The sequence below is a fragment of the Emydura macquarii genome, unplaced genomic scaffold (genome assembly GCF_026122565.2).
Source record: "Emydura macquarii macquarii isolate MOO-44397 ecotype Brisbane River unplaced genomic scaffold, CSIRO-AGI_Emac_v2 contig_71, whole genome shotgun sequence".
In the NCBI taxonomy this organism is placed as follows: Eukaryota; Metazoa; Chordata; order Testudines; family Chelidae; genus Emydura; species Emydura macquarii.
Genome location: NW_027130208.1, coordinates 637883 through 661795, shown reverse-complemented (window position 1 = coordinate 661795; position 23913 = coordinate 637883). Strand labels below are relative to the sequence as shown.

At 58.8% G+C, this 23913-nt stretch overlaps 1 protein-coding gene across 3 annotated transcripts; it reads right to left on the bottom strand.

Moving 5' to 3' along the window:
- Nucleotides 1–68: 68 nt before the first annotated feature.
- Nucleotides 69–20085, bottom strand: BRPF1 (bromodomain and PHD finger containing 1). 3 transcript variants are annotated; one of them, XM_067540608.1, is made up of 14 exons: nucleotides 19708–20085; nucleotides 18850–19458; nucleotides 16367–17326; nucleotides 12957–13113; nucleotides 11672–11803; nucleotides 10981–11127; nucleotides 9696–10008; nucleotides 8355–8669; nucleotides 4630–4917; nucleotides 4358–4505; nucleotides 3497–3633; nucleotides 3276–3394; nucleotides 1147–1301; nucleotides 69–997 (listed from the first exon to the last, which is right to left on the bottom strand). In XM_067540608.1, exons 2-14 carry the CDS (start codon nucleotides 19446–19448, stop codon nucleotides 814–816), a joined length of 3654 nt encoding a protein of 1217 aa, XP_067396709.1. In that variant the 5' UTR covers nucleotides 19449–19458; nucleotides 19708–20085; the 3' UTR covers nucleotides 69–813. The 3 variants fall into 3 exon arrangements, with proteins under 3 accessions (XP_067396709.1, XP_067396716.1, XP_067396725.1); XM_067540615.1 differs by having other exon boundaries at nucleotides 10999–11127; XM_067540624.1 differs by lacking the exon at nucleotides 11672–11803.
- Nucleotides 20086–23913: the final 3828 nt, after the last annotated feature.

Genomic DNA, 23913 nt, shown 5'->3' with positions numbered 1-23913 from the left:
GGCGGACAGCCGAGCCCCGCCCCCGCCCGCCAGGCCCCGCCCCCAAGAAGGGCCCGCGCAGCCGCAGCTCCCAATGCCCGCGGGCCCTTTATTGTCCTTCCAATAAATACAGAGCGGCCGGGCGCCGCGCGGGCGGGCAGAGCCGGGCACGGCACAACACAGCCAGCGCCCGGCTGCAGCCAGTGTCCCCGTGTGTGTGCATGGTGCGGGCTGCTTCCCCCCGGCCCCATCCCGGGCCCCGTGCAGTATTCACAGCCCCCGGTCCGGGACTGCAGCAGGGCTCCAGGGCACCCGCAGGTGCGCTGGTGCAAACGGCCGAGGCAGGGCCACTCTTAGCCATTTCCATGCCCGGGGCATGGGACACACGGGCCAGGGCACAGAGCCAGGCAGGCAGAGGAACTGCCCAGGGCCGGGCAGGGGGGCACTCCAGCAGGGAAGGCCAGGTTTAGCGTTGCCCCCTGGAAATGGGGAGGCTCCGCGGGGTGCACCCCCGGGCCTAGGGCCTGTGCTCTAGCCCACCCCCAGGCTGCGCTAGGCCCCGTGCCGGGCAGCACGGCTGGACACTCTGCAGCACGCTACAGCGCTAGCTGCTTCTGCTCTCACTGCGTCCTTTCCTACAAGCTGCAGGCTCTGAGCCCGCTGCTTTCCGGAGCGTGCTCTCCACCGCTATCATTGTCCCAGCGGCCGGGGCAAGCCCCTTCTCCTGTACAGACCAGCTGCACTAAGTGCCCAGGACGGAGAGCCCTGTTTGCCCTGAGACTGTGCGAAGCACCGAGCAGAGCCCGTGTCTGGATCACAGCGGCCGCAGGCGGGTCAGTCGCTCTCGCTGGAGTCGCTGCTCTGTTCGCCTTGCACCTTGTTGCGATGCTGCATGGCCCGGTGGTAGGCGATCTGCACAGACTTGCGGATGTTTGACTTGCGGCCCTCCAGCATCTTCTCCTTATCCAGGTCCTGGTTCACACCCAGTGGCACAAGCTTGGTCCGGGGCAGCCACTGCCTGGAGGAAAGGACATCACACTCCTCTAAGGCTTCCCATCATCTGCATACGCCCCCTCCCCTCCGTGGGGTTCACTGGCCTCCCACCCCACCCGCAGCAGGCCCTGCTCTGCCTTTCGGGGCACGGCAGAGCCCTGTCCCGTCCCTTACCAGGTGCGCTTGTTGTCAAAGAAGAGGACAAGGTAGAGATGCTCTCGTGCTTCCTGAGTCATCTGTTCTCCCAGCTTCAACACCTCCAAGGGAGGCACTGGGATCGGGACGCCGTGGTGGAACATACCCTCCCGTGGCATCTTTGGATCAATGATCTGCCAAAATAGCAGGAGTCAAAGGTCAGATAACAGGGAAGGGGCTGGAGGGGGAGCAGAGACAGGAGCACAGAAGCCCCCACCTGCCCAACTAAGACACTGGGGAATGCCTTTCATGTGGATATAAATGCAGAATCAGGATGGTTGCTTCAGCTCAGAACAAACAAAGTGCTGCTCAGCTCCTCAATCCATTTTAGTGCCCGCCACCATCTCTTGGGCAGCATTACCCCACCCCTTTGAGCCCCACACAGCAGGGCTTGGTGCCAAGACAGCTGTTTTAACCCTTTCATTCCTAAATGTCATGCTTAGAACCAAGAGGCCCCCTGCTAGTGACTCTGCCCTGGAACGTGGCCGGCTAACCCCAGCTTGGTGTCGGTCACTGACCAATCTGAAGCTAAGGGGCTCCAGGTGTGCACCAAGGCAACACCACAACCTGTCCAGGCTGTGTCACAGCAGCTCTCTCCTGCTCACATCTCCCCTTCAGTAACAGTCAGCCTTTGCTTGCAGCATCATTGCCTTCCACTGCGGGCCTCTGGCATTACTGACTGGGAGCTTGCTAAGAGCACTACCTACCATGCTGACCACTATTCGCTCCTTGTTTCCTTCTGCTTCCCTCCCTGCGGTTGTCTCTGGACTGTCTTTCTGTTCTGTGTTTGTACAGCGCCTAGCACTGCAGAGTCCTGGCCTGTAAGTGCGGCTCCGAGGCCATGCCACAATACTAACAAGAAATCATTCTCCTGGGAGCACTGGGAAGAACAGATTCCAGATCCCCCGTGCTGCGCCAGATACAGAACTCACGAGTAAAGACATATTGGAGACCCTAGAGCCAGCAGCTCAGGCTCCAATTCCCATGGGAAGCAGATCTGCAGAGTGAGAAAGGGATGTCTCAGGTTTGAGGATGGAGCAGCACTGCAAGAGGTAAGGCCAGAAGGGACTAGACAGTCTGACCCGCTGCAAGCCCCAGGCCAGAGCGCTTCACCCGGTGACATCTGCACTGAACCCAACCACTGGGGCTGAACTGGAGCAGAACTGAGGAACAGCTGGGGCCAGGATCACAACCCTGGGCAGCCAGCGAGGGAGTTAGCCAGATTCTAGGGGGGTTAACACAAGAACAGCCCGGCTCGCTCAGACCAAAGGTCCGTCTAGCCCATATCCTGGCTCTGACTGGACCGTGCCAGATGCTTCAGAGGGAATGAACAGAACGGGGCCATTACTGAGTGAACATCACGTTGTCCAGTCCCAGCTTCTGGCAGTCAGGAGGTTTAGGGACACTAGCCCCTAGGGTTGTGTCCTGACTTTCCTGGCTTATAGCCATTCATGGACCTGTCTGCCAGCAGCTTATCTCGTTCTGTTTTGAACCCCGTCACAGTTTGACTTTCACAACATCCCCACCCGATGACTGTGCACTGTGTGAAGTACTGCCTTGTGTGGTAAACCCGCTGCCCCTCGTGTTATGTGAAGGGTACATGACACTCCCTATGCGCCTGCTCCACACTGGCCATGATTGATAGACCTCTTGGATCCCCCCGTCGTCTCCTTTCCATGCTGAACACGCCCAGGCTTTTTGATCTCTCCTCACACGGAAGCTGTTCCATCCCCCAGTGAAGACCATGTGTAAGTGTTCTCTCTGGGAGGCCGGGGGAAGAGGAGACCTACGGTTTTATATCTCTACCTGCCCTCACCAGAGCGCCGTGTCAGACACAAGGAACGGAGTACCCCAGGGGATAATTGTTGACTGGCCAAGCCCACTGGCACGAAGGATGGTAGTGACATGGCGTGGGCATCACTTGGGTGCAAGGGGAGGGGATTCCCAGTGTTCTGGCCAGTCCATCAAGAGTGCAGGCTTGTTGGCTGCAGAGAATCGAGACTTCACAGCCAGGCCTTCACTAGGAGCCAGGATAAGATTCTGCCAGGCCCCAGCTGCTGGGGTGGGAGCAAAAGGAGAGTTGAGGGCATGCAGCCTGCTATACCCACCAGTGCTGGGTACGATGGGTACCCCCGGCACTTAGCCCACACCAGGTCCAGGGCATCCAGAGAGGAGTCTTCGTCTTCCGATAGCCACCCAGCTCCACGCCCAATGCTCTTCCGCACCACTGTGCCAAAGAAAAGAGGAGTGGGGAAGAAAGAATGAGTGCTGTCCCTTCCAGACAGTGACAGGAGCTAGAGGGTGCTGGCCAAGGGCCCAAGATACTCACTGCTGTGGCCCACGCCTCGCCCAGCACCAACAGAGTAGGATTCGTTCTCTGTCCCAGACGTGTCCTCGCTGCTGTCCTCCGGGAAGTTAACACGGGAGAAGGAGGGCTTTCCTCTGCCCTGCTTCGAGGGTGTCGTGCTGAGGGAAGGCAGAGGAACAGACTTGTTACTAGGAGCCACATTCACTTTCCAGGCACTGCTTTCCTGTGCGTGGGGCTGGAGGGGCTCCTTGGGAAACCCATGCCCTGGAGAGGCAGCCCAGGGAGCCCAGTCAGTGCACTCAGGAATAAGAGTCCATAGTGCTCAGGAGAGGAACTGCCCACAATAGTGTCCTAAGATACGAGGCTCTCCAGCCGCCTCTGAACAAGGGGAGGCAGGGATTAAGTGAGGAGGACCCTCCCCAGATGGCATGGGGCCCCAGCTGCTCAGCCTGGGTCTTGGCTCCAGAGCAGGGCCGGGGTCCCCTTTGCCCACGGAGACAGGCCAAACAAACCATGCTGGGCTCCAGCAGCCACGTGCGCGCTGCTTGTCTGAAGGGCTAGGGCAGCTCCCTGGGTCTGGCTCTCCTGCTATGGCACTCCCACCCACTCGCACCAAGAGCAGGGCTAAGCGCTGACAGACTCCGAGCAGCCCAGCCCCAATGAGTCCCAGCATCTGGGCCTTCTGCTCCTCAGCATGCACCTCGCTGACACTCGTGGCGTTGGAGGGAGGAGCGGGGGGAGCCACGGCGGGGTGCTGCAGCCTTTAAAGCGTTAATGCTAACTGGATTTACAAACAGGTTGAAGGATAAACTCCTTGTTCAGACATCAGACTGGCCTATCCAAGGGGCCCCCGAACGCCCGAGGCCATTCTGGGCACAGTACCTGGTGCGATCCGAAGCGGCGCTGCTGCTGCTGCTGCTGCTGGACTCCGAGTCAGAGCTGCTCCGAGGGAGGCTGCAGTCGTTCCGGTAAACCAAGAAGCTCTTCTTCACTGGCTGGCTCCCACCACTGAACCCGTTGGCTGGCAGGTCTACAGCAGAGACAGGCGAGGGACAACACTTCAGTCACACACACAGCCAGGACGCCCGCCCTTCAGCCCTCACCGCTGCCCACCAGCCTGGAGATGGGCGCGGGGCTGACGTGGCCACACTCACCCATGGGAGGGTCTTCGGTCGATTTATCGCTGTCACTGTCTGAGCTGGAACTTGGGCGTGGGCTCCTCCCTCTCTTCCGCTGTCGCTGCGACCCCCCCATTATTGGGAGCTGGGGGGGACCTATTGGGCTACTCCCATGCCCTGCAGCTAGCTGGCTGTCCCGGTTCTTGGGTGGGCGCCCTGGGCGTTTTGGGGGCCCTGCAGTTTTGGGGTTCTTTTTGGAGAAGAGCACAGAAGTCCTCCTGCCGACTTCATGGGCTGGGGTGGAGGAAGAGGTGGGGCCCAGACCTGAAACAGAGGAGACGAAAGAAGGTAAGCTCAGAAGCTGGGCAGCAGGCTACACCGTCCTGCCCCCCACCCACAGCTCCCCACGGGAGATCTGCCCCATGTCTCTGCCCCCCACGCACAGCCCCCCACGGGAGATCCGCCCCATGTCTCTGCCCCCCACCCACAGCTCCCCACGGTCATTGGGTAACAACGTGCAAGAGCGAAAGCATGAGGGAGGACTGATGGGCTTCTGTAGAGCTGTGGCGCTAAGGGGAGCCAATGGCTGGCGCAGCAGGGGCTGCAGATCAGGACTGAGGGGCATCTTTCCCTAGAGTCCATCCTGCTGGATTCTCACCCCTGGGCCTTGCCCCCACTGTCCCCATCTAAGCAGACATGAACCGTTAGTGGAGTTGCACTGCTCTTGCAAGACCCAGTCCAAGACTCCTCAACGGAGGGGACCTCCAGGGAAGCCGCCGTCCTAACAAGTGCAACCACTGCCTCATTTTCAATTAAAGCTGGGAAGGCAAGATGAGCAGCAGGAGCATCTCCTAAATTCCTCAGGCTCAAGTTGGGAGCTGTCCAGCCCTGCTGTGGCCCTGAAAAGCTACTGACATCTGAAGTGCTTGTGGAAAAGCTTGCTAAAGGCGCTGTACGACTGCAGTAGGAAGGTGCCGTGTCCCATGGTCACAGTCAATTCATGCCCTTTCCAAAATAACCACAGGGAAATGCTACGTAAAGGGACTGCTTCTGAGGGTGGAATTTCAGCTGTGCTCTCAAGGCAGCCAGGCAGAGCCTCCTTCCCCCTAGGTGTGCCAGCTGCTCAGTGGCTCAGCCCTCAGCTCTTGGTTGCTGCACTTGTCCTCCAGCCAGCCAACACTGCTGGCTGTCCTCCAGCTTTGACTCTCCGTCCTCTGCTGCCTGACTCCAAGGGAGTCAATTAACTGCTCTTCAGCTTTCCCACAAGAGGCAAGTGGCAGCTGTAGGCAGGTCTGGGCACAACCGGGAGCCAAGGCATGAAATGCTGGGCACCTGGTATTGCAAAAAGTGAATTTCATGGAAAAATCCTGGATTCTGGTGCATCTGGGGAAAACGCCCAATACTACACAATGGAGTTGGCAACTGCCCCATCTGAGATGAACAGGGCAGGTCATGCCAGCCAAAGCTACTGATCCCGCCTTTCTAGATTCTAGCAGGCAACACCTTGCTGGGTCATGCGCACACATGGCTCTGCTAAGGGCCAAGATTCTGGAAGGAGTGTCAATATGAGGGGTGTAGTGGCACCAGCTGCAGCTGCCATGCAGCAGCAGCACATGCTGTCCTGGGCAGATGGCCAAGGAGAGGGGGCTCAGGATCCACTCGAGGGGGCAGTTGGAAAGAGCTGCTGGGGATGGAGAAGACAGAGAGCTGCTGAGCTAGTGGGTGAAGTGGAGCTGGGGTCAGAGGGGAGGTGGGGTCAGAGGGGCGGTGATCAAAGAACAGAAGAGGAGAATACGGGTAGGAGACTGGCAAGTGAGGAGGAGGAAAGATGGAAGCTAGGAAAGGTTTCAGGTGAGGAGAAGCAGGAAAGTCAGCCCCGGGGCTGGGAGGAGACACTGTTCGAGAAAGGAAATAACATCTAGGGACGTACGGCAGAGAAAACCTGAAAAGAAATCCAAGTGGTGAAAAAGGAAATGGATCCCAAAGCTGCTTTAGATGGAAACAGATTGTGAAACCGGGAAATGAGAAGCCCACCCACAAAAGACCTAGAGGACGTGAGCAGCAAGAATGACTGGGACCATCTCTGGCAAGGCCCCAGTTCAAAGGTGCCTGATGGCGTGAGGGCCCACGCCGTGGAGAAACTCGGTGTGCAGAGGGACAGCCGCAGGGACAGCGAATCTAGGGGGCACGGCAGGCTGAAGAGAGGCAGAGAAGAGGCCGCCAGACTTCCAGCCAAGGAGGGAAAAGCGGCTTCGTCTCTGCAGTGCCCCAGGCTGTTGTGTTCTTGTTAACACCCCAGCATCAGCTCCTAACTGCGCAGTGTGGCTGGCGCGCTAGGGCTGACAAGCTGGGAACCTGGAGCAGATGGTTAGAAGCAGGCAGGCTTTGGCACTGGGCTGGATGATTTATGCTCCTGGGACATTTGGGGGCTTTCCCCGAGAAGTTCTCAACATGTAAAATGATCCCTTGGTGCTGATTTGCTCTGCCTCGCCTCCCAGTTAGCCCAGCCCAGCCAGGGCACTGCAGGGGGACTGGACAAAGGTTCCATCAGGCTGCAGGGACAGCCCCAGAGCTTTTTTCGCCTTCCCGAATCCTGGGAAAAACAACATCTCCCAGCTACTTCCCAATTCCTTCCCAGGAGGCCCGACTGCAAGGGGGAGCTCACAGCAATCTATCCATAGAATATTAGAATTGGAAGGGACCTCAGGAGGTATCTAGTCCAATCCCCTGCTCAAAGTAGGATCAACCTGACTAAATCATCCCAGCCAGGGCTTTGTCAAGCCCAGGCCTTAAAAACCTCTAAAGATGGAGATTCCCCCACCTCCCTAGGTAACCCATTCCAGTGCTTCACAACCCTCCTAGGGAAAAAGTTTTTCCTAATATCCAACCTCAACCTCCCCCACTGCAACTTGAGACCGTTGCTCCTTGTTCTGTCATCTGCCACCACCGAGAACAGCCTAGCTCCATCCTCCCTGGAACCCCCTTTCAGGTAGTTAAAGGCTGCTATCAAATCCCCCCTCATTCTTCTCTTCTGCAGACTAAACAAGCCGAGTTCCCTCAGCCTCTCCTCATAAATCTTGTGCTCCAGCCCCTTCATCATTTTTGTTGCCCTCCGCTGGACTCTCTCCAACTTCTCCACATCCTTGTTGTAGTGGGGGACCCAAAACTGGACACAATACTCCAAATGCAGCCTCACCAGTGCTGAATAGAGGGGAATAATCACTTCCTGTGATCTGCTGGCAATGCTCCTACTAATGCAGCCCAAGATGCTATTAGCCTTCTTGGCAACCAGGGCACACTGCTGACTCATATCCAGCTTCTTGTCCACTGTAACCCCCAGGTCCTTTTCTGCAGAGCTGCTGCCTAGCTCGTCGGTCCCCAGTCTGTAGCTGTGCATGGGATTCTTCCGGCCTAAGTTGAATCTCATCAGATTCCCTGCACAGAGTGCTTGACAAATCCTGGCTGCCCAGTTCACACCCATACAAGGAGGAAGCCTGTGGCAGGCGTCCTTCAGCAGATACTAATGAGGAAACCAGGCTGCAGTCAAGAAAGGAGCAGGACCTCCCCTCTCCCAAGTCCCTCCTCTGGGAGGGAAAGTCCATTTGGCTCCTGTAGGGAGCATGGCTGCGGATCCTCACCCTCCACCTTGCCTTTCCTCCATTCCATGCTCCCCCAGACATGGAGTTACACCACAGCCCCTGGGAATTGTATGCTGTGCTGGAGTGTAAAGACACCCCCCCCCGCCCCCCCACAGCCTGTACCTTTGCCAGTTTCCTGGCTGCTGCTCTCTTCTGCAGCGCTGTCAGTCTGCACGTCCTTCTCGCAGGGGTGGTGGGACTGCAGGACCCCCCTGGCGGAGATGCCATGCCTGTCCAGCCCATCCCGTGCCAACTCCCGCTGGTGAGCAAGTTTCCGGCGCAGGACTGTGATCTCCTTCTTGATCATCTTGGCGCGGCGGGAGCGCCCGATGCTCTGCTTTCCAGCATTGACCTCATCCAACTGCTCCAGCAAGATCTTAAGCTGCTCCTCCAAGGACAGGTGCTTCTGGTTCTCTGACAACAGCAACCGCACCTCCTCTGGGAGCACAAAGAGGGGCAGATGGGTGAGAGAAACCAGGTAGCTCTTTGGAATGCCCTTCCTCCTGGAAAAGGGGACATGGCAATCCAGAGGGGATTAACCCATGTGGTACTATGACACCCACGGGCACGGAAAAGTCACCTTACGGGGCCCTGAGAGATGAGCTCCCTGGGAAGGAAAAAGAGCCAAATGGGCTCAGCCTTGGAAATGCAGGGCTAGTCGGTCACACTTCGAATAATCCAGAGCATGCCAAATGTGGCAGGGGAACAGCAAGAAAAACAAGAATCAATTAATTATGGGGTGTCCTGGAGCAGGGAGGGAAGGGAAGAGGAGGGTCACCCCCACCAGCTCTGGGGAGACCCCACCTCCTTGGCCCTTGTGCTCAACTCCAGCCCCTCAATCCCTGAGGCCTCCTGTGCTGGAGGGGAGTGGGGATGGCTCTGGGAAGGACCATGCACTCCATTCTCCGCCCCACCGGAAGGTACGGAGAGGTGAGCAATGACTGGAATAATTCAGTCTGGCTACATGGGCACACGACAGCAGCTTGCAAGTCAAAGGGACATTGCCAACGGAAAGTCACCGCATGGCAGGGTATGAATTCTCTCTCTGGGACATGACCACAAAAACCAGATTCTCTTATTGCAGGATTACACGGCACACTTGACAGTACCATGTGCCAGCCAGGAAGCCTGTCTCCATCTGGGCGAATGCATCTCAGCTACCGACCAGAAAAATGCAACTGACTGACTGACTGACAGAAACAACCTGGAACGGACTGGGTTTCCAGTTGGGAACGTCCCTGTCTCTTTGGGGAACGGTCATGTGGGCTGGCTATCCAGCTAACCCTCCTAGCAAGGAGACATCAGAGACTGTGACAGTGCCAGGCAGGATGAGAGCACCAGATGATGTGCTGGAGGGAACACTCCTGCCCTGGCCTCCAATGATCAGCAGGAATTTCCAGCTCTAACTGCCACAGGTAAGCCTTGAGCAGCCTTTGTACCCTGGGACAGGGCGTCAATACCCACCATCCTCAGCGTCTCGCTGCAGCGCCTCCTCCACGGGGATGCAGTGGGGAAAGTGCATGCCTGTCTCAAAGTCAATGCCCATCTTCTCCGCTTGCCGGCGAGCCTGCCGCAGCACCGCACCCCCCTGCTCTCGCAGCCGCAGGGCCGCGCGGTAGAAGATTGTGTCCTTGGCATTGTATTTCAAGCAGTTGCTGACAATCAGGTTAAAATCTTCCTCAAAATCATCAAAATTCAGGTAGCGATAGGCCTCCAGGTTCTGCTTCATGGTATAGAAATCCATTGGCTTCTTGATGTGATCTAGATAATCTGGCACCTGCACAGGGAGCATAGCCAAAGCTAAGACTGGAAGTCACACCTAAGAATCACCTGCTCCAAGAAAACAGCTGTTAGAGGAATCCAGTCCCGGGTGCTTTGCCCCAGATGGTGTTGTATGTCCTAGAAACACTGCCCGCTCTGTGTAGACACAGGAGACAGCAATACCCTGGCACTACCAGACTGGGGCTAGGCAATCTGCCCTGTGGGCTGCAGCTCAACCCAACACCAGGAGCAATACAATTCAAGGTGTTTTTGAGGTGCCGTTACTCACCCCCCAGCCCCAGCCCAGTCCAGCCCTCACCTCCTCCCGGTGGAAAGCAGGAATCCAGGCCGGGCTCTGGAATTCCAAAGGCCATGGAAGAGGCTTGCTTTCCTCCCCAGATGGACTGGGGGGAGGCGGAGGAATTCCACAGTCCCAATGACCCAGGACTGAAAAGAATGGCAAGAGTTGGCAGGCACAGCGCAACCCTTGCCCCAGCTCCGCCAGCCCCTGGCTAGGCAAGGCCTAGGCCCTCCAAGAAGAGCACCACGGACAGCCTCGGACAGTGTTTGCCGCTGCGTCGTTTCACTGCTGTGCCTAGACTCTTCCATCTAGGCAGGGTGCTCCCGAGGGAGCAGGGGGGAGAGTAATATTTGCTGAGGGTCCCACTGCATCCTGCCTTCCCAAGCAGGGAGCCCCACTCTCCTGGCCCGGCCCACCAGGCATGCTGGGAGATGGCTGACACACACCGAGGGAGAGGGACAGTTAATCTCTCTGCCAGCAGAGGAAGCTAGTCACAGCTGTGCTCAGCTCAGCTGGCAGGGGGCATCCCTGCTGCCCACAACCCCACTCAGGGCCAGCTGGCCAGCACTGGGCTGCCTGCTGGCTGCCAGCGAGTGACCAGTCTGGGTGGCCCCGTTAGCTGCCCTGGGCCTGGCAGGCCTGGGGCCGAGTTCGAGCGCAGTAGAAGTCTGGGGGAGGGGTTCTTACTTGGCAGGTTTCTGTTACCTCAGACAGAGGGACCGGCTCGCTGAAGATGTTGCCCGTGTCCTTCTCCTGGAGCTGCTCCAGGGTCTTGCGGAGGAGGATGAGGAAGGGGGTCAGCTGCATTTCCAGCGCCACCTGCTGGATTTTGATCTGAAACACAAGACCAGGGCAGGACTGAACCTGTGGCCTCTGCGACCGCACTGCAGCCAGCCGGGGAGCAGGGCTGGTGCACACCAGGCTCACGGAGGAGGTGACCGTGTGAGCCACACATCGCAGAGATACACTTCGTAGGAAAGAGGAGTCACGTCCCAGCTGCGAGAGGCCAGCCTGCCCATGCCATGGCTGCATGCAGGAGAAATTGGCTCTGACTCAAGTGTGTCGATGCCAGTGAAAAGCAGAGATGCAAGAACAGCACCTGCACTTTCCAAAGCATCCCTGCTCCCAAGCCCCAGCCCCATTCACACCCTGCTGGGGCAGGACACGGTGTAAGCATACACCGCCACACGGCATACACAGGAGAACCAGCCAGGACCCTCCAGGGGGACCTGCGCTCTCCCCCGTCCCAGGTCAGGACCTGCGCTCACTCTCCCCACACTCAGCTCAGGAATCGGTGCTCGCACCATGCCCCACAGCTCCTGCAGGAGGGGCCTGTGTTGTCACCCCCAAGCTCCCAGGAGCGACACACAACCATTACCGTCTCTCTCTTGAGCTTCTCCCGTTTGCGTATCAGCTCCACCAGCAGGCGCGCGCGCTCTAGGTCATGGCGGAGGCGCTGCCATGATTTCAGCTGCTCCTTCAGGGCCCAATTCTTATCCTCTGTATCTCTCTGCAGGAACATCAGAGAGCATGAAATGGGAGGGGAAGCAGCTTCCCCATGGCAACGTGCTGGGACTCTTTCCCTGGTGAAGAGTGAGGGCCCTGAACTCTCTTTCCTTTAAAAAACCCTGCCTACATTTTCAGAAGTGACTTGTAATTGTAGGCACCCTGGAGCACCTGGAAACAGCCCGATTTCCAGCAAGTGCCAAGCACCTGACCTCTGCAAGTCAAGCCCTGGTGGTGTCTCAAGTTGGGCTCCCACCTCAGCAAGTACTTCTGAAAATGTGGACTCCTAATCAGAGGTCACAAGGAGACCCTTCCCAACGTGTCCCAATGCAGCACTGCCCACCACCTCGGGAGGTAGATACAGCCAGTGGCTCTGCAGCTGCTCAGAGCTCTGCTAAAGAGCAGTAGAGCAAAGTTAATAAAATTCTGGTCCGTTTCACTGCTGGGGCAGCAGGGAAATGGTGAATTTCACTCTGCTGGGGATAGCCAGGGGCAGCTGCTGGAGCTGTTCTCCAGGAGGAGGCCACAGAACTGAGAAGGGGCACTGAGTAGGGGAGACCTTTGCCCCATTACAACACCCAGGGTGCAGGAGAAGAGGTAGAGTAAGAGACCCCTACAAGCCAGGAGGCTCTAAGGTAGTGAGCAGGAAGAAGAAACCCCCTGTTCCTTTCCAGAAGCCAGAGGCTTCACATTTAGAAGACACCCACTAGCGAAAGGCTGATGCAGAAGGCAGGAACAAGCGGGGCCCAGAGGCAATACTCTAGGAGGAATCCCTGCAGCTGAGAATGGGGGGACACTGTCTCTTGACATCACTAGTGGGCAGCCCCACTTACACACTGGCCTCTGGTAGGTTTTTCCAAACCCTGCCAACTGGAGATGGGCAAGAGACCAAGTCAGCTAGACCAACACCTCCTGTTTCCATCACACTGCAAGCTTTGAAAGAGGTCATTATCTGGCAAGTCTCTGATGCTGAAAGCAGCAGAGAAAGGTGAAGAAGTAGTGGCAGTGAGCTGGGGCTGCCCTTTCCTCCCACAGACAGTTTGGCCCATTCTCTGGCACATGTCTGAAATTGCAGGCATCACATGCAACAAATACTTCAGCCCCAAGGCCCTGGGGATGCATGAAGCACACACGGAGCCTAGATAATCGGCCCCTACCTGGTCACAGTTCCTTTGTGACTGCAAGTGTGTCTGAAGCCGGCGCAGCAGTGGGACCCCATTGCGGGACTGTCTCTTTAGTGTCCAGTAGCTGTGAAGTCTCTGCATGAACTGGCTCTTCCTCTGGATGCTTAAGCGGTTAGTGATCTTACTGAGCCTGGGGAAGGGAAGGAAAAAGAGACATGATCAGCAGCGCAGAGACAGCCCCAGCTGCTGTAGGCACAGCGAGAGGAGCCTCGCCATTGCAGCCCAAACGCCAGGGAACCAGCTCAGGTGAAAAGCTCCCACCTTTGCTGGTGCCTCGGTTTGGCTGGAGAGTTTTCTGCAAGGCTGTGTGAGCGAGGCAGCAGGACAGCTGAGAAGGGCATTGGACAAAGAGAAGCTTCATTCTTGCTTCTCTGGAGGATGGTGTTGCATGACATCCTGAGGGACATTCATCCTCCTCCCTCCCGCAAACTGTCCTGGCAGGAGCCCTGGGCCTGTCAGACAAGGCTGGGAACTGTGCACAGAGGTGTCACAGAGAGGATGGGCCTTCGTTGGGCGCTGCAAACATTATTGTGACCATGTGCATTGTGGTAGCGTCCAGAGCCCTGCGGCTGGGATCAGGGCCCCATTGTGCCAGGCGCTTCACAGACCCAGAGAAGGGCCCTGCCCTGAAGAGTTCATAATGCACAATCAGCAAGTGTGGGGGAGAGGGGGCGGGAGGCAATAGGATCACATGATTCAATGGGTTAGCCCAGCTGAGCCACAGGCCCCAGCAACTCCTGGGAAATGTTTCCTGTTGTCAGTACACAGCTCAGGGCGCCCTTCACTGACCCCCCTCAGGCCATTTTCCTTGTGCGACTCACTGCAGGGCTGGGCTGGAGGAGGGATTTGCAGGCAGAGGACACCAGCCACATGGCCTGGGAGGCCAATCCAGCTATAGTGGCCCAGAGACAGAAGATCTTAGACCAGCAGTTCTCAAACACAAGGTGCATGGGGAGTCGGCTGGATAGCTGGCGCTAACTCTGCTCAATACGTCACACGTTCCCAGGACTCATTTACCAGCTGGGCAATTGCTGAGACTGCCACTGAAATGCTCTCTGTCATGCTTACCACAGTAGTGGCTACGGAGCTAGCAAGAGCGGGGCCCCATGGTGCCAGGCGCTGCATGGAGTCGAACACAGAGGTGCCGTGAACAACTTGCAGTCTAACTAGACCAGACAGACACTGGGGGGGAGAAAGGAGGGAGGGAGTCTCACACCTGCAGAGTGAACAACATGATGACAGCAAACAGCATGTTGGGGCCATAACAGTGGGGTGGGATGAGAAGGAGATGAGCTAAATGGAAAGAAAAGGGAAAAGAGGGGACTGAGAAGAGAAGGGGGAGGGGAGAGAGGAGAAGAGGGAGAGGGGGCTGGTGTGGCATGAAGCTGAGGTGACAAGACGGGAGAGGGTTGGAGCAGCAGCCAATTGGCACAGTCCAGTCTAAACAGGAAGAGGTTCCCGAAATGTCCAGAAGTCCCTGCTTTGGCCACTGCTTTGGCTACTCAGCTGGAGCCTCTGGCTGGCTCCTGTCTTTGGGGAGGTGGGGGCTAGGCAACGGGCAATGTGAAAGGGATGGAAGATGACCATAACAGAGACTCTTGAGATGCAATCCATTCCTCAGGCGTGCCTAGCATGCTTTACTGACTGTGCACACCACTGACGGGAGCCGGAAAGGGGAGCCTTGTTAGACACTTGTTGCCGCAGGTCACACAGCCAAATCGCCAGCATTTTAGCGGCAGCCTGAAGAATAGTTTCTCAGAAATAGGAAGGCACCAGGCCAGATAAATCATTTGTGTGTGTGCTCCGCTAAGACATACTGACAGCAGCAAACACACGTGCAGCCTGGCAGGGACTCAAACAGGACTCAAAGCACCAGAAGGAGAGACTGCAGGCCCAGAACTAGCCAGGACAAAGGCACAGCACCAGCCTAGCCTGCAGAAGGCCACAGGACAAAGCCCTCAGCTCTGTAGGAGAGATCTCCCTTCACAAGAGACCACAGCACTGTCTCTGAGCAGCCCACACCCACAGGAATCAAACCCCACCACTTCTGCCTATCCATCCCCCAGCCACCAGGGACCCAGCAGGACCTCAGAGATCTACCATCAGCCTGAAAGAGAGAGTTGGATTCAAGCTCTTCCCAACCCACAGGATGCACTCCACGGAGGAAGCAGACTCAGTAAATATCCATTCCTATCAGGGATCCCGTGTGCTAGGATTTCACATGGTCACTGCCCAGCCCCTGGTTCGTTTCTTTGCCCCACTTCACACCACAGGAGCAAAGAGGTATTAATTAAACTGAAGATGGCAGACTCAAAACCACCTATTTCACACAACATGCAGTTAGCCCGTGAAACTCACAGCCACATCTCTCACTGAGGCCTAGAACTTCACAAGATTGACGAGGGGACTGACCTTTTATGCGGGTATCAAGACTATCTAGCATTATCATGATTCATGCTCACAGGAATGCTGGAAGGGATATTACAGCTCCTGTTTAAGGGTTTAAGCCAGTCTCGAGCTATTAGAGACAAGAATAAGGTCTAAGGTGGGCGGCAGATCACCCCTACTGTGGGCTCCTTTCACCTTCTTCTCAAGCTTCTGGTTTTGGCCATTCAAAGATAGGAGACTGGACTAGATGGACCTTGAGTCTGATCCAGTCTAGCAATCCTATCTCCTTGCAAAGGCCCACTGTTCTGCTGGTGACCAGCCCCTCATCCTCTCACCCAGCTCACTTAGCAAGGCCACCATACAACAGTCTGTTCCCCATCTTGCTTGGATGCTAAACTGATGGAGGGGATTGGTCAGGAGACAGCTAACTGGGGCCAGCAATGGGAGATGAGAAACACCATGTGGAAACAGGCATGGGCCAGGGGTTTCCTAGTCTCCATAGGGACCACTCCAGGCTGGCAGACATGGTTGAGTTGACAGCCAGCAGAAAGCATCAAGTTATCCTTCCTGGGCCTCTCACACGTGCTGGACCATTCGGCACAGACTTCCTTGGCAGGATGGACTTGGCCCCAGTAAAGAAGGGAAGGAGCCGCTCGCAGGGCCAAGGGGAGAAATACAAACAAGTCAGGTCAAGTAACAGGACCCCCTTTCTGTAACAATGGTTTGTTCCAAAGTCCCTCAGGTGAAGGTAACAGGAAAGGAGCCATGGAATGAATGCCCGGCTGCTTCCTGACACGTCTGCGTCAAACTAACAGCAGCCACCTCAGCACGGCCACTGCTCCACAGGATCCCCCAGCAAAGCCGCTGAGCGCCCGAACGAGGATGAGCTAAACCAGAGCCCGAAGGCTCTCCGCATCCAAGAGGGGCTAATGGCAGGGACACAGACCACCAGGCCAGGGCGGTCTGTACACAGCGGAGGGCACCAGGGGCCATACCTGTGAGGTGGGATGCAGGGCACTGACACCACAGGCGCTGCTGCTCGCTTCTCTGCCAAGATCTTTCTTGCCTTTTTCATTTTGATTCTGGATTTGGCCTTTGCCTTCTTCACCTTCTCTGAGCTCCAGCCTTTGCCCTCCTCCTCCTCCTCCTCGTCCTCCTCCTCCCCTTCACTGTGGGAGAGGGCGGGGAGCCTACGCACAGAGCCCGGGGGCGTGTGTATGTCACAGTAGGCAGTTTTGCGCACACTGAAGGAGGTGCCGTTTGCGCCTGTCTCCCGGACGGGCTCCATCTTCATGTAGAGTCCAGCCTGCTGGGCACAGGTCACATGGAAGGCCGTGTAGCAGTTGGCCTTATGACACTGGATGCACGCCCCCGAGCCACGCTGCTTGCAGATGTAGCAGGTCAGCTTCCACCGGGCAGGTGGAATGTGCTCAATGCTGTCTATGGGCTCCAGGAACACAGTGTTGGCAAAGCAAACCTCCGGGATCCAGAGGGCACAGACCACGTGTGCCCAGCGCCCGTCGTCCGTCTGCTTGAAGGCACCGCCCTTGTTTGGGCACAGCGCACAGTCCACTGCCCGAGAGGGTGACTGGAGACACCTTCTGCAGAGCCACTGGCCCTCGGGGATGTAGGGCACCCCGTAGCACTCCTGGTGCACTGCCAGGTTGCACATATCGCAGAAGAGGATGACATTGCTGTTCTGACACTCTCCGTCATTGCAGATGCAGCAGACTGCATCCTCGTCAACCAGGGCATTGGGGTCCCCCTTGTTGTGGCTCTCAAAGTAGGACTCCTTTTCCAGCCGGTCCATTAAGTACTCGAAGATCTCCTGCGGGATGGGACTCACGCCCTCCATCTTCCGTCGGTCATTCATGATGTCCAGCCAGATATAATCTTCTTCATCCATGTCATACTCCACCTCCTCATCCAGCTCCTCCGCTGACTTTTCAATGTACCTGAAAGGCAAAGTAGGGAGGGAATGAGTGAACGGCAGGGACCTAGAGTCAGTGCAGGGGATGAGCTAGGGAGATTTTACCATCATGGCCATAACGCAGCAACAAGCCAGAAAGAAAAAGGAAGGGGAAGGAACCACAGAAATGGAAGACGCTGCTACATGCACCTTTTCTCAGCTACTGAGCAGAACGGCAGTGTGCTATGCTAGCGCACTGCCACAAATCAGCAAGAGCGCTGCACCAAACAATGCTCTCCGGGTTGGCAACTGATGAAGCATGGGGCGACTCACAAAGGCAAGGCAACCACATGGAACACGAGACCAGCCTCCAGGCAAGTTCCCATGTGCTATGGGGCCATTGGATCTAAATTCTAAGGTGCAACAGTGCTGAATTCTGTGACAAGTTGACATTTCTGTAACTGGAGCATCTGGCAACCAAGAAGGCCTAGAAGGCAGTTTTGTCACTGAGAAGGGACTGCATCTTCTCTTTCCCTCCCAATTGGGGGCAGGAGATTTTTTTTTTTTTTTTGGAAGGAAGGGCTTCAACCTCCGGTTTCCTGTTCCAGCAACTAATAGCAGCACCGACCTCCTCATTATCCTCACCTCCTCCCAAATAGCCATCCATCACCCCTAAGAAGGCACGTGAGTTGGAGATATCGGATATGGAGATCAGAAATTAAATAATGCTGACATCACATTCCAGAGACAGAACAGCAAATGTTTGCATAAATGGTCCCCATTAGTTTGCAGAGTTAACACTCTGCAAGTGCTAATAGTGGGGGTAGTTCAGCTTTTCTTTTGGGCTATCTTTTATTCATATGCAGAAGAGGAGAAACTTGTATTGTGTTTTAAACAAATGCCTTCATTCTGGAGCAGATTCTGCAACCACTTACACCACAGCAGGACAGTGGAAGACTCAGGGTATGTCTACACTGCAACAACACACCTGTGGGTGGGCTGAGTCAGCTGACTCAGGCTGCAGGGCAGTAAAATTGCATCACAGATCTTTGGGCTCAGGCAGGCGCTAGGGCTCTTAGACCCTGCGAGGGGGGGAGGGTCCTAGAGCCAGGGTTCCAGTCCAAGCCTGAACATCTACACTGCAATTTACTAGCCCCCAGCCCAAGTCAGCTGATATGGCCCAGTTGCGGATGTTTTATTGCACTGCAGACACACCAACAGGGTCCTGTCAACAGGACTCTGTACCAGTGAGAAAGAATTTGGTAACGAGGAGGGTTTGGCAGCCAGACAAGTGGGAAACAATGAGGTTCCAGCTTACAGACCCCAGCCCAGGGCTAAGGGACACCACAAAGGGGAGCAAGAGAAAGAAACAACACTGCAGCAGGATTCACCTCGCCAGACACGCACCAGAGAGGCTCACAGCCGGATCAGGCAGCGTACCTGCTACACTGCACCTGGACAAAGCACTAGCAGATAGACAGTGGGGAATAACCCTGCCCCACCCCTGGGGGCCAGCCTAGCTGCAACCTCGCAGGGAGTCCCCCCTTCCCTCCAAAGTGCAGAGGGTACCTGTAGTAAGAAGTGGGGCGAGGCGGTGCATCGGGGGTGTCCTGCTCCAGCTCTCGGTACACCACCTCTGGCAGCTTGGGGGTGGTGCCTGCAGAGGCGCTGTGGTGATGGTGGGGGTTGGCATCCTTGCGCTTCTCCTTGTCCTTGTGCTTGCCAGCTTTAGGGGCCGTGGCCGGAGTCTCTGTGTTCTCCTTGTTGCTCCCGTTCTCCGGCACCTCCACAGGGGCCTCCTCATCCTCTGACACCACGTCCAGGTTGTCAAAGATGCTGATGCGGTGCACGCGCCCATGCAGGTCCACCTCCACCATGCGCTGAGCCTGCGCGTAGGTCATCACCTCGCGGCCCGGCGACTGGGAGGTCTCCGAGGGGCTGGGCGACTGCTTGTTGGCAGCGCGGGCCTGGCGCCCCTTCTTCTTGTGCTTGCGGACGGGGGTGTGCTGGGGCGGCGGCGGGTTGTCATGGTCGTAGTGGTACAGGTGGTACTCGATGCCGCTGTAGCTCTTGTAGATCTTGCGGCAGGTGCCCACGGGGCACTCGTACGGGGGCTTGGTCGCCCGCAGGTTGTGGCAGAACGTCTTCACGTCGAAGTCCACCCCCATGGCCGCGCCTCTGCAAGGGAGACGAGTGAGAAGCAGGCGGGGGGGAGGGGGGCATGTTCCCCACCCGCCCCCGGGACTTACCCCCCGCCCCCGCTCCCTTCCCCGCCCCGCACCCCCGGGGGCTCGCCCCGCCCCGCACCCGCTCCCCGCCGCGCCCCGCCCCCCCGGGGCTCGCCCCGCACCCGCTCCCCGCCGCGCCCCGCACCCCGGGTCCCATCCGCGGGGCAGCGGCCCGGGGCTCGCGCTCGCTCCCACTCACCGGCCGCCCGGAGGCCGCGGTCACCGGCGGAGCCTGGTCGCTGCGGGCCGGGGCGGGGGCGGGGGCGGCGGGGCCATGGCGGCGGGGCCGGGCCGGGCCCGGAACAATGGAGGCTCCGGCGGCTCCTGGCGCGGGGCGGCCCCGCTGGGTAAAAAAGCGCCGCGCGGCCCTTAGCAACCGCACTTTCGCCACCGCCGGGCCGGGAAGCGGGCGGGGCGGGGCCGGGCCGGGCCGCGCGGGACCGAGACTCGCTGGCGGGCCGGGCCGGGTCAGGCCGGGTCAGGCCGGGCCGCGCTACTGCAGCGCCCCCCAAGGGCCGGGGCGCGCCGGGCCTGGAGAGGCGAATCTGCGGCCGGGAATCAATGGCGGCTCCCGTCCTGCCCGCTGCAGCCAATGAGCGCGAGCGGCGCCGGCTGCGGCCGGACGCCTGGGTTCCCTCGCTGCGCGGGCGGGGAACTGAGTCACCCCCCAGCCGGCACCGCCGCCCTGCGGCAGGAGGGGGAGGGAGCACTGTGGGGGATGGGCGAGGGGACACGGGGGATGGGCAGGAGGCAGGCTGGGGGAGGGGAGGGAGCACTCTGGGGGATGGGCGAAGGGACCTGGGGGGAGGGGAGGGAGCACTGTGGGGGATGGGCGAGGGGACACGGGGGATGGGCAGGAGGCAGGCTGGGGGAGGGGAGGGAGCACTCTGGGGGATGGGCGAAGGGACCTGGGGGGAGGGGAGGGAGCACTGTGGGGGATGGGCGAGGGGACACGGGGGATGGGCAGGAGGCAGGCTGGGGGAGGGGAGGGATCACTGTGGGGGATGGGCGAAGGGACCTGGGGGGAGGGGAGGGAGCACTGTGGGGGATGGACGAGGGGACACGGGGGATGGGCAGGAGGCAGGCTGGGGGGAGGGAAGGGAGCACTGTGGGGGATGGGCGAGGGGACCTGGGGGGAGGGGAGGGAGCACTGTGGGGGATGGGCGAGGGGACACGGGGGATGGGCAGGAGGCAGGCTGGGGGGAGCACTGTGGGGGATGGGCAAAGGGATACGGGGGATGGGCAGGAGGCAGGCTGGGGGAGGGGAGGGAGTACTGTGGGGGATGGGCGAGGGGACCTGGGGGGAGGGGAGGGAGCACTGTGGGGGATGGGCGAGGGGACACGGGGGATGGGCAGGAGGCAGGCTGGGGGGAGGGGAGGGAGCACTGTGGGGGATGGGCGAAGGGACCTGGGGGGAGGGGAGGGAGCACTGTGGGGGATGGACGAGGGGACACGGGGGATGGGCAGGAGGCAGGCTGGGGGGAGGGAAGGGAGCACTGTGGGGGATGGGCGAGGGGACCTGGGGGGAGGGGAGGGAGCACTGTGGGGGATGGGCGAGGGGACACGGGGGATGGGCAGGAGGCAGGCTGGGGGGAGCACTGTGGGGGATGGGCAAAGGGATACGGGGGATGGGCAGGAGGCAGGCTGGGGGAGGGGAGGGAGTACTGTGGGGGATGGGCGAGGGGACCTGGGGGGAGGGGAGGGAGCACTGTGGGGGATGGGCGAGGGGACACGGGGGATGGGCAGGAGGCAGGCTGGGGGGAGGGGAGGGAGCACTGTGGGGGATGGGCGAGGGGACACGGGGGATGGGCAGGAGGCAGGCTGGGGGAGGGGGAGGGGACACGACTGACCATCAATGTTGTATGTCTTGTGCAGCTCTCTGGTGGGTCTGTGCAGCGCCTGGCACAGTGGGGCCCCGATCCCAGGTGGTGCCTCAAGACATGACCATAATATCGAATCACGTCAAGCTTTAGCAGAGAGCCCTGCAGAGAAATCCTGGCACCAGGCCTACTAGCAGCATGCTTCTCCCATAATAGAACTCAGCCCACCTGCTCCACAGGCCTCCCTTCCCATAGCAGTCGGGCCTCGGCCTGCCCTGGCAGGTCCCTGCTAACTGCTGCATCAGAGAGAGGGACAGGAAGCCTGCTGGGGCAGTTCCTTCGGTACCCTGACCCTGCAGTGCGTGGCTGATTGGCCCAAAGCAGAGCCCATATTTGGGTCCTCCCTGGTGTCACCATGGGTGATCTCTCTGTGTATGCAGCTAATCCTAAATGCTTGCCTTGGGATCCTGTGGCAGTGAGTTGCACAGGTTAATTACATATTACGGCAAAAGTATTTCCTTTCAGGAGCGTTAACCATCTTGCTACTCTGTATTTCCCTGCCCAATTCCCGTATCAAGAAGCTCAGTTATTGGCGGTCTCACTCAGACCTGTCCAGCAGCAGCTGCCCTGCCACTGTAACAGATTCAGGACAAAGGCAGACTCGCCAGCCCCAGAATTAGTGACCACATGCGAGCGAGTGCGTGTGCAGATGCTGGGCCAGGGTGACTTCCAGCAAGCAGGACTTGTGCCAGCTTGCCCATGGAGTGACAAGGACAACTCACTTAGTGCTGGAAGAGCAGCGTGATGTTCGGGGTCCATGCCCCCCCCCCACACACACACAAACACACACACGGCTGTGAGGAGCCAGACCCGCTCCAGTTCTCACCGAGCTAGCGCACGGCAGCTAGAATGCAGATGCTGCCCTGGGCTTTGCCTTGACAGCTCAGCGTGGAACAGATGCCAGCTGCAATGGCTGCGGGGTGCACTGGAGTAAAGGCTATTGCTGGAGCCCAAGCTGCACTCAGTGCAAGGGTAGCCAGACCGGGGGGGGAGGGGGGAAGGGGTGCGGATGAGGGGAGTGCGGAGAGGGGGGAGGAAAAGGGCACAGAGCATCCCCATCCATGCAGCAGTGCCAGAGCCCCCCATGCAGCTGGAGCACCCGGTGCCCAAGTCAGGAGCATCCGTTGTGGGGAATCAGTGCTCGCTGTATGGCAGCCCGAAGGGAGCAGCTGGGCACGAGGCAGTGGGGGCTGTGGAAGCAGATGGGTCCGGGTGCCCCCCACTGACAGCTGAGCAGTAATGCCTGGGGGGCCGCTGTCACGGCATGGTTTCAGTGACAGGCTCAGTCCTGGGCTGGCATCCTCTTGGGCCCGCAGCTGGGGCTTTCTCGGCCCTGAGTGATCTCAGCCCACTGCTCTGCGCGGCCCAGTGACTGGCCGTGGCCAGCATCTCTCGGATGGGGGCTGCCCCACCCAGCAAGGAAGCAGGGCTCCATATGCAGGGCCTGGCATGCAGCTGACACGGGTTGCTGGGCCCTGCGTGGCCACCCCATGTGGCATACTTTGCTGGCTGCCAACGCCTGCCTCACTAGCCCTAACGGCTGGACGTGAAAAGCTGCACAAGAGCCTGTGCTGGTGAAAGACCCTGGATGCCCATTTACAGAGGAGACCTTAACTCAAGGGCCCGCTGCTCTTGGCTGGCAGATGTCCTGGGGCCAGCTGGCTAGGACGCAGGCTGCACTGATGCTACATGTACGTTACTAAAGCACGTTACTGCCGAAGGCCGACCTTTGCCAAGCTGTGCCAGAGCGACCGTCTCGTGGCACGAAGGCACTGCGGGGGAGCCACGGTGCTGTCAGTCCTGTCAGGGCCCGTCCCCGCCCACCAGGGCCTGCCCAGCGTGCCGCCTTTAGCTGAGTGTTTTCACGGGAACAGGTTTACAGCTGCCTGGCGGCAGGGGGCGAGTGTTCATGGGGCAATTCCTGCAACTTTTAAGGCCACCCCAGGGCTTGAGGAGCTCTGTGCAGCCAGGCTCCGTGCCAGCACGCGTCGGGGCAGGTGGCGCTGCCCGCTACCCGCTGCTGACACGCAGGCAGGTGGTTGGCAGGACAGTGTCCCGGCAGGACTCTGCGCGGGCCCTCGAAAGTATTCCCGTACAGAAGTGTGCAGTGACTCAGAGCTGTGCATCCTGCCTCGCTTTGCCCACCGCTGCCATAGGGCACGGGAGAGGGGCTGCTGCTGGGCTGGCGCTGGGTAAGCCAGGAGGGACTGGGCATGGGCCCATGGGCCCTCCCGCCAGGTGGGGGTAGCCGGGCAGTGATAGGGCACCAGCATTAGGCGTATCTGCGGAGCGCTGGCAGAGACAGTCCCTGCCCCCAAGGCAGGCACCCCACGGCACAGCATGCCCCCACCCCAGGGAGGCTGAGCAGGGGAGGAGCTGGTGCGACGCATGCACGGCCTAAACACTGGCTTGGGGCCTCAGGCACCTCCAGAGGGCCCGATTGATCACCTCCCACACAGCCCCTGTAAGAAGGGTGTCGGGCTGGGGTTGGGGGGTGTGCGTGTGTGTGTGTGTGCATGTGTACA

Excerpts from the sequence above, each read along its gene's own strand:
- BRPF1 (XM_067540608.1), bottom strand. The coding sequence starts at position 19,448 with ATGGGGGTGGACTTCGACGTGAAGACGTTCTGCCACAACCTGCGGGCG. Across the intron at positions 13,114-16,366 it reads CCCTGCATCCCACCTCACAG|GCTCAGTAAGATCACTAACC; the intron begins GTATGGCCCCTG and ends TCCCTTCCCCAG. Across the intron at positions 4,918-8,354 it reads CAGCCAGGAAACTGGCAAAG|GTCTGGGCCCCACCTCTTCC; the intron begins GTACAGGCTGTG and ends CCTCTGTTTCAG.